This window comes from Rutidosis leptorrhynchoides, chromosome 5 (assembly GCF_046630445.1).
Source record: "Rutidosis leptorrhynchoides isolate AG116_Rl617_1_P2 chromosome 5, CSIRO_AGI_Rlap_v1, whole genome shotgun sequence".
Lineage (NCBI taxonomy): Eukaryota > Viridiplantae > Streptophyta > Magnoliopsida > Asterales > Asteraceae > Rutidosis > Rutidosis leptorrhynchoides.
The window spans coordinates 78,288,707-78,298,841 of NC_092337.1; the positions used below are offsets into that span (position 1 = coordinate 78,288,707).

The window sequence follows — 10,135 nt, forward strand, 5'->3', positions numbered from 1 at the left end:
AAGAGTCTTTAGAAATGGTAATATACTTTTGAGTTTGTTACTTGCAAACAAATATCCAACTTTTGAGCTTATACTTCGTCTAATACGATGCACAAAATATGTTGGTGATTTTAGCATGATCCAACGTCATTTTAGTTGATTTGTACTTGTCACAATTAGGGATAGCACCCGCGGGTCGTGGATGCGGATTCATTGGATCCATCACCCGTACCCGCGGATTTTTTTTTTTTAAATCAAATAACTGGAAATTTGGAAATTTTTTTTTTTTTAAGAAACATCCAATTGAACCCTTGTTCGTTGAAACAGTTTGACTATCTTTTTAACTCCCCATTATTAAACGGGTCATTTTGATGCACACTCTTTTAAAAATAATTTGTTTTTTAAGTTTTATTATTCAACCTCCTTTTTTCAACGGTCACGTTTTTAACAAAACATTTGACAAGTTTGGAAAAAAAAAGTTTTTTTTTTTTACTTTGCTTTCCCCCTTTCTGTAAAACTCATTTAAACACTTTCTTTGTTTTTTTTTTTTTAAAAACTTCCCTTTTTTTTACGTTACCCGTAAATTATAAATATATAAAAAAACTTTTTGTTTAAAAAAACTTTCTAGTTTTTAAAAGGCCACTTGACTAAATTTTTTTAATTCTTTCACAACACCCGATATCGTGATCGTGATCGTGACCTTTCACCAAAGCAAGAGGTATTCTTGATAAACTAAACACTTACTCGTGTTTGGAATTGTCGGCCACAAAAAAAATTCATTTGATGAAAGTATATTTTTTTTTATTATAGAAGGAGACCACTTCATTTTCAATACTTCATTTTTGACAAAAAGCTACTCCATTTTACCATTCCTTTTTTTCTTATTTTAACTTTTAAAATTTACTTTTAATAAAAATACAAACTACTTTTGTATTTTAACTTTTAAGATTTACTTTTAATAAAAATACAAACTACTTTTTTTATTTTAACTTTTAAGATTTACTTTTTAATAAAAATACAAACTACTTTTTTTTTATTTTAACTTTTAAAATTTACTTTTAATAAAAATACAAACTATTTTTTGTATTTTAACTTTTAAGATTTACTTTTAATAAAAATACAAACTGCTTTTTGTATTTTAACTTTTAAGATTTACTTTTAATAAAAGTACAAACTACTTTTTCTTATTTTAACTTTAAGATTTACTTTTAATAAAAATACAAACTACTTTTTGTATTTTAACTTTTAAGATTTACTTTTAATAAAAGTACAAACTACTTTTTCTTATTTTAACTTTTAAGATTTACTTTTAATAAAAATACAAACTACTTTTTGTATTTTAACTTTTAAGATTTACTTTTAATAAAAATACAAACTACTTTTTTTTATTTTAACTTTTAAGATTATAAATTTAAGAATAAACATTAGTATGCATGAAATAAATAATGATTAATTGCATAAGTAATCATAAATGTTAGATAACATATAAAGACCTCATCATATTCGTATTGATCGGAATTAATCTCGACCCATGGTACCGTGTTGTCAAATGACGTGTTGCGTACATAAAGTACCGTGTTGTCAAATGACGTGTTGCGTACAATCATGAGGTCTTATTAACATAAATATAAATGTTAGTGAAGTTAATAAGAGTTAGATTACAGAAAATATAATTTAGGCGGTATAACCGGCCATATATAACTTAAATAACATAAATATAAATGTTAGTGAAGTTAATAAGAGTTAGATTACAGAAAATATAATTCAGGCGGTATAACCGACCATATATAACTTAAATAACATAAATATAAATGTTAGTGAAGTTAATAAAAGTTAGTAAACATAAATGATAGTTAGGCGACAGTGTCGATCATATATAATTTAGGTGGCAGAGCCAACCATATAATAAGAACAATACAAATGCACTAAGAACTTAATAAAAATTAGTAGTTCAAAATGTTAGTAGTCCAAAGTTTGATATATTCGAGTCTGAAAATTATTAATAATTTCATACCTTGATCAGTGACTCGTGATCGTTTGAGATATCCTTTGATTACACTAAGCTCTTCGTGCTGATAACGTGTTATAATTCAGTAGGCTTATAACTACCTTTAATGGTTATAAGAACAAAGAGAGAAAAAGAGAGAAGAGAGAAGAAATATTGATATTGATATTTCAAGAGAAATGGTACACCTTAAATGGTTACCATACATGTCTATTTATAGTATAAAATATTACTATGCAAGAAATATAATAATAATAAAATTAACATCCAATCTAGATATTTTATAACACAATCTAGATATTTTATAACAAATACTAGGTTGTGGGTGACGCTGAAACATGAAAAACATTAACTTCCATTTCAATATTGAATAAAATAAAAATAAACTCAAAAATATAATACAAATATATACTGCTTGGTGGCTTTGCAAACCTTTTTATATTAGCTACAGTAATATATTACTTAAAAAAAAAAAAAAAAAAAAAACAGAGTATGTTGGACTCCATCAGAAACAGAGGAGTTGAAGTTAAAGGGGCGTTACCAATATATTAGCTACGGTAATATAGTTATTGTTTTTAAAAACAGGTAATGTTTGACCTCATCAAACAGAGAGGAGTTGAAGTTAAAGAGGCATTGTCAATCCTTAAAAAATCTCATGGCCTAACTCTTTGTCAAGTTTGGATCCCCCACTTTGTTAAAAATGGGGAGGAGGTGGTGGTCAAATTCTGGGGTTATTATAAACCTGCTTTTAAGGCTTATTATAATGCTTGTGTCAAAATACAAGACGGGTCGGGTGGACTCGCTGTGAAGGCACTTGAAACTTTCCAAGCATACTTCTCCAGAAATTTCATTAAAGGGGAGCTACAGGCATTGATCCCTGCCACCTCAGCATCAGAATCTAGCTGTTGTGTTGTCATATGCTTGAGGAATATTTACACTGGAGATGTTGATTATGCCTTTGAGTTCATCTTCTCATCATCATTATATGACAACAACAACCCTTGTGTCTTCTTGGAGTCACTCTTTTCAAAACTAGAGACTTGTTTGCCAAGTTTCTACTTTTCTTCTGGCGCAAAACTTGGTCGTGAGTTACTCATTCTGGATGTTGACAATCCTACAGCAAGTTTCAACATCTTTGCAACGAAAAAACAAGAAGTTGATTCAAATGGCAGTTTATTGAGGATTTCGATGAATGTATGTGTTTTCTTTTCTTCTCTTAGATCCATCCATTTTTTTTATTTGGATTAGACGGTTAATTTATATACAAACAGGTTTTATATGTTACTAGTACTAGTAATTGGATAGGATAATATGTGTCATGTATGCAGTCAAAACAAGAGCATATATCATTATCATATACTACTAGCTAGTGTGATTATAAACCTTTTTTCATTCTTCAATTCCATTTAAAAAAAAAAAAAAAAACTACGTGAAAGTTTCCAGCCTACAATCTAGAAGCTCACCTTCTAGATGTTCAAAGTAGCCTTCTTTGAACACCATGTAGAAGAAGCAAAGATGAACATGATGACGGCCGCCCACCATCTCCGTTCACACCCTTCCACCGCCATAGAATTTTTACTATAAATAGAGGTGCAAACCTCAATTGTAAATCATCCCAAATCATTCAGAGAAGTGTAATCACAACCTAGAGAGTGTGTGTGAGCTTGAGAGTTTTTTTTAAGAGTTTTGTAATACTCTGTAAATCTATTCTTGTGAGTAATAGAGTTGTTTTTCTCTCAAATTTATATCTTCCAACGTCCAGGCGATCCCCTCTTCCTAACAAGTGGTATCAGAGCTTGGTTAGAGACGTTGGTCGAGTTTTGGGTTTTCTGAAGTTTTCTCAAAATCCAGTTTTGAGTGTACCATTGGATTCGTCTCATCGAACCGAGTCCAACGCAAAAAACGGTGACTTAAACGGAGTTATAACGAGCCCAGAAAACGCGGTCAAAGTTTGGTCAACTCGCCGGAATCTCGCCGGAGAAGACGACCGGTGCCGGAATTCACACCGGAGAAGACGATCACTGTAGTAATTCACTGTAGCAGCTGGCGGCACTGTAGCAGTACTGTAGCAGTACTGTATCGGTACTGTAGCAATTATGAAATTTTACAATTTGGCCCCTGAAATTTTCAGAATTTCATTTTTGGTCCCTGAAGTTTATAAAAATTATAATTTTGCCCCTTAAGTGGAATTTAAGCCGCGAAGTGTCTATTCCACCATTTTCAACCGTTCCGGACGTAACGGTGATCTCTGTTTTCTGCAATTCAACCCCGTTTGTGTTGAAAAATTATTTTTAAGGTGATAATGTCCACAGAATAGTCAACATCATCTTCCGGAGCTATGATTATGCTCACAGCAACAAACTACACGCTGTGGAAACCTCGGATGAAAGATCTCCTCAGCTGTAAGGATTTGTTCGATCCTATTGAATTGAAGGGTATAAACCCTGATTCTGCCAAAGAGAAAGAGTGGAAGAAATCAAACCGAAAAACTATTGGTCAGATCCGTCAATGGATTGATCATAGTGTCTTCCACCATGTTGCACAAGAGACAGACGCATATGTCCTCTGGAAAAAGTTGGAGGACATGTACCAGGCCAAGACTGCTCGGAATAAAGCCCTGCTGATGAGGCGTTTAGTCAACATGAAGCTCAAAAGTGGAACTTCAGTTGCCGAGCATACCAGTGAGTTCCAGAGCTTGGTCAACCAGTTATCGTCTGTAGAGATGCCGCTTGGCGATGAAGTTCAGGCGCTACTGCTACTTAGTTCCCTTCCCGATAGTTGGGAAACGCTGGTAGTAACACTCAGCAACTCAGCCCCGAATGGCAAACTTACCATGTCAATGGTCAAGGATGCCCTATTCAGTGAAGAGGCAAGGAGAAAAGACATGGGCACAGATCAGACCCATGCCTTTATCACAGAGAATCGGGGGAGACAGCGAATGAGTAGCAAAAATAAATGGAGAGGCAGAAGCAAGAGCAGGGGCAGGTCAGCTGATGGCAGAAAACCAACATATAAATGCCATCATTGTGGATTAGAGGGACATATGAAGAAGAACTGCTATAGATTAAAAGAGGAACAAGGTCAAAGCAGTTCACAGCCGAAGAATAAGGGTGGAGAAACATTAGTTGCTATCACAGGTGATGTAGCTTATTGTTCAACCCATGATGAGACATGCCTTCACGTCTCACGAGAAGAAGCGGAATGGGTGGTAAATACTGCAGCTTCCTACCACGTGACTCCATACAAAGAATACTTCACAACATACAAAGCTGGTGACTTTGGAGCTGTGAAGATGGGAAATTCCAGTTCCGCTGAGATTGTCGGAATTGGTGATGTCAAGATAAAGACAAGTTCCGGGAGCACAATCACTCTGAAGGATGTCCGCCATGTGCCAGATCTTCGGCTGAATCTACTTTCCGGAGTAGCTCTCGATAAACAGGGCTATGATAGTCATTTCAGTAGAGGCACATGGAAATTGTCAAGAGGCGCTATAATAGTCGCTCGAGGACACATTTGTGGCACACTGTACAAGACTCATGTGAAGATCTGCACAGACAGCATTAATGTTGCAGAAAAGGAGGCTTCACAAAATTTATGGCACCAGAGACTCGGTCACATGAGTGAGAAAGGGTTGTCTACCCTAATAAAGAAGGAGCTTATCAATGTAGACAAGGACGCTGCACTAGATCCTTGCAATCATTGTCTGTTTGGTAAGCAACATAGAGTCTCGTTTAATTCCTCTTCAACGAGAAGATCAGAGTTACTCAGTCTGGTACACTCTGATGTTTGCGGTCCCTTAGAGGTTGAATCAATTGGTGGCAACCGATACTTTCTAACGTTTATCGATGATGCTTCTCGAAAGGTGTGGGTATATTTCTTGCGGACGAAGGACCAGGTGTTCGATTACTTCAAACAGTTCCATGTCATGGTAGAACGTGAGACAGGAAAGAAGTTAAAGTGTCTTCGATCCGACAACGGCGGTGAATACTCTTCCAGGCAGTTCGATGCCTATTGCAGATCATATGGCATCCGACATGAGAAGACGGTCCCACGTACCCCTCAACATAATGGTATAGCAGAAAGAATGAACCGAACAATCATGGAACGTGTTCGGAGCATGCTCAGTATGGCTAAGCTGCCAAAGCCATTCTGGGGAGAAGCAGTCAGAGCCGCTTGTTATTTGATCAACCGATCTCCATCAGTACCACTAAATTTTGAAGTTCCGGAGAAACTTTGGTCTGGAAAGGATCCATCATACTCTCACTTAAGAGTATTTGGATGTTTGGCGTACGCACATGTATCCAAGGAGCTCAGGCAGAAGCTGGATGCAAGGACCACTCCATGCATATTCATAGGCTATGGAGATGAAGAATTTGGATACAGATTATGGGTTCCAAAGGAGAAAAAGGTGATCAGAAGTAGGGACGTAGTGTTCCATGAAAGCCAGACAATAGAAGATATTGAAAAGCCCACAATATCTCAGAAGTCAAATGTTGCTGCTCAGGTGCCAGAGGCAACAACGAAATCATTCATGAGAAATGAATTTTCAGTACAAGAAGAAATGCCAGAAGTAGAAGATAATGAGGAAAATGACGGTGCTGAGCAGGGGGAGCCACAACCCCATCTGCCAGACGTTCCAGCACCATCACAAGGTCAAGATGATGGTGGATCTCCTCAGAATGTTCCAGAAGTTCGTAGATCTGAACGAGGTCGGATTCCATAGAGTAGATATCCAGAATCCGAGTACCTTCTACTTACTGAAGATGGAGAACCGGAGAGTTTTCATGAAGCAGTAACTCATAAGGATAAAGAAAAATGGTTGCTCGCAATGCAGGATGAGATGGATTCTCTGCAGAAAAATCAAACTTATGAGATTGTTGAACTTCCACACGGGAAGAAGGCACTGAAAAATAAATGGGTGTTCAAGCTGAAAAAGGATGGTAGTGAAAAAGTGGTGAAATACAAAGCACGACTTGTAGTCAAAGGATTCCAACAGAAGAAAGGGATTGATTTTGACGAGATATTTTCACCAGTAGTCAAGATGACTTCAATTAGAGTCATACTTGGATTGGTCGCAAGTATGAACTTGGAGCTTGAACAGATGGATGTAAAGACAGCTTTTCTTCATGGAGATTTACATGAAGAAATTTACATGGAGCAGCCAGAAGGTTTTGAGGTTTCAGGAGATAATCTCGTATGCAAGCTAAAGAAAAGTTTGTATGGTTTGAAGCAGGCACCTAGGCAGTGGTACAAGAAGTTTGACTCGTGCATGGTGAGTCACGGGTACAAGAAAACTGCAGCAGATGAGTGTGTCTACATTCAGAAGTTTTCTGAAGGAGATTTCGTTGCTCTTCTACTTTATGTAGACGATATTTTGATCGTAGGGAAAGACGTAACGAAGATCAACCAGCTGAAGAAGGAACTCTCTAAGTCTTTTGACATGAAAGACTTAGGACAGGCTCAACAGATTTTGGGAATGCAGATAACCCGAGATAGGAAGAATAAAAGGTTATGGCTATCTCAGGAGAAGTATATTGAACGAGTGCTTTCACGTTTCAATATGAACAATGCCAAACCTGTTAGCATTCCATTAGCTAACCATTTCAAGTTAAGCAAGAGTTCTTGTCCCTCATCCAAGGAAGAGATCGGGGAGATGTCGTCAGTACCATATTCCTCAGCAGTTGGAAGTTTGATGTATGCGATGGTGTGTACAAGGCCCGATATTGCTCATGCAGTGGGAACGGTGAGTCGTTTTCTCTCGAACCCTGGGAAAGAGCATTGGGATGCAGTAAAATGGATTCTCAGATATCTTAAAGGTACAAAGAATCTATGTCTTTGTTACGGGGGAGCTGATCCAATCTTGGAAGGCTATACAGATGCGGATATGGCCGGAGATCCTGATAGTAGGAAATCTACTTCAGGATTCATTTACACTTTTGCAGGGGGAGCTGTTTCATGGCAGTCAAGACTACAGAGGTGTGTTGCATTATCCACAACTGAAGCAGAGTATATTGCTGCCGCAGAAGCTGGAAAAGAAATGTTGTGGTTAAAGCGTTATCTCTAAGAATTTGGAATCAAGCAAAAGGAGTACAAGGTACATTGTGACAGTCAGAGTGCTCTAGATTTGAGCAAGAACTCCATGTACCATTTCCGTACAAAACATATTGATATTCGCTATCATTGGATACGCGAGGTAATTAATCGACAGCTGTTGAAACTAGTGAAGATCCATACAAAGGAGAATCCTGCGGATATGTTAACAAAGGTGGTGACTCGAGAGAAGTTAGAGTTATGCAGAGACATAACTGGAATGTTCGTGGATTCGGCTGGAGGGGGAGAATTGAAAGTTTCCAGCCTACAATCTAGAAGCTCACCTTCTAGATGTTCAAAGTAGCCTTCTTTGAACACCATGTAGAAGAAGCAAAGATGAACACGATGACGGCCGCCCACCATCTCCGTTCACACCCTTCCACCGCCATAGAATTTTTACTATAAATAGAGGTGCAAACCTCAATTGTAAATCATCCCAAATCATTCAGAGAAGTGTAATCACAACCAAGAGAGTGTGTGTGAGCTTGAGAGTTTTTTTTAAGAGTTTTGTAATACTCTGTAAATCTATTCTTGTGAGTAATAGAGTTGTTTTTCTCTCAAATTTATATCTCCCAACGTCCAGGCGATCCCCTCTTCCTAACACTACATTTACCATCTAATTTTCATATTGGACTGGGGTGTTTGGGGGACTTAATACATATATTACGTACTAAATTAGGGTGGGTAAACTTGACGGGAAGAAAGTGTTAGGTTGTGTGGATGACGATAAAATACGAAAAACTATATAACTTTTATTTGAAAAATGATGCGTACGCGTATGTTATATATATATACTATATAATCTATACGGGGTAGTATATAATATTTATATGCGCTTTGTTTTAATAACAGATGAATTGGGCAGCAGTTGAAATTAAAGAAGCAATATCGTTCCTGACTGTGTCTCATGGCCTAACTCTTTGTCAAGTTTGGATGTACTCTTACTATAATAATGAAAAGGGTGTGGTCAAATTTGTCGTTAATTGTGCTGCTGCCTATAAAGATTATTATGATGCTTGTGTTAAAATACAAGACGGGGCAGGGGAGCTAGCTGCGAAGACACTTTTAACTCGTCTACCATACTTCTCCAGAAATATTAATAATATTATTAAAGGGGAGCTGCTACATTCATTACCCCCTGCCGCCACCTCAGCATCCGAATCTACCTGCTGTCTCGCCATATGCTTGAGGAATGTTTACACTGCTGATATTTTATACGCGTTTGAGTTCTTCTTCACATTACATGACAACAACAACAAAGACCTTTCTGTCTTCTTGGAGTCACTCTTAATAACGCTAGAGAAATGTTTGCCAAATTTTAAGCTTCCTAATGGTGCACAACTTGGTCCTCACTTGCAGGTTCTAGATGGTGACAATCTTAATGTAAATTTCGACTTAATAGCATTCATAAAACAACAAGAAGAAGATGATGATTGCATGAAGGGAACTGATGAGGCGGCTTATACTAATGATGATATAGGAGGTAATCATCAGAATCCTTGCTTTTTGTTTCCATCCCAATTTTGTGTGTGTGTGTGTGTGTGTGTGTGTATGTGTGTGTGTACATTAATATAAAACCGATGATGATGATGATGATGATGATGATGATGATGATGATGATGATGCTTTTATGACAATGAATATATAGGTCACATACGTGCCACCATGGATGTCTCAGCCTCATTAAAATTTGCTGATCTGAAGACGAAAATCTCTCAAATGTTTGATCTGGATTCCAACGCTTACTGGATCCTCTACTTACTTGAGGGGTCCAAATCCAATGGAGGGTTATGGATGGAGCTAGTGGATGTTGTAAATTTAGTGTAATTTTGGGTTTTAATCTACACTTGTAAATGGGTTTGGAGGTACGGAGTGTACACCCATTAAGTGATAGATTACCTGGACCCAAAAGTGATTTTCCATTATTTACTATCATGACTTGGTCTACCTGAAATTTGACTAAGTGTTTTCAGTACTAAGTTTTCTTAGTAAGCTGAAATTTGGCTAAGTGTTTTGTGCTGGTTGTTCTGCATTGCTGGTCCTTGTACTGGTTGTTCTACA

The 10,135-nt window shown here is 37.1% G+C and overlaps 1 protein-coding gene across 1 annotated transcript; it reads left to right on the forward strand.

Moving 5' to 3' along the window:
- The first annotated feature begins 2,572 nt into the window (after positions 1 to 2,572).
- LOC139848769 (uncharacterized) lies at positions 2,573 to 9,901 on the forward strand. The gene is made up of 3 exons (XM_071838469.1): positions 2,573 to 3,178; positions 8,927 to 9,557; positions 9,723 to 9,901. Exons 1-3 carry the CDS (start codon positions 2,573 to 2,575, stop codon positions 9,899 to 9,901), a joined length of 1,416 nt encoding a protein of 471 aa, XP_071694570.1.
- The last annotated feature ends 234 nt before the right edge of the window (positions 9,902 to 10,135 follow it).

What these genes read in the sequence shown, in the direction of transcription:
- LOC139848769 (XM_071838469.1), top strand. Translation starts at nt 2,573, where the DNA reads ATGTTTGACCTCATCAAACAGAGAGGAGTTGAAGTTAAAGAGGCATTG. An exon ending in TATTGAGGATTTCGATGAAT is followed by an intron (nt 3,179 to 8,926) that starts GTATGTGTTTTC and finishes TTTTAATAACAG; the next exon opens with ATGAATTGGGCAGCAGTTGA. An exon ending in TACTAATGATGATATAGGAG is followed by an intron (nt 9,558 to 9,722) that starts GTAATCATCAGA and finishes ATGAATATATAG; the next exon opens with GTCACATACGTGCCACCATG.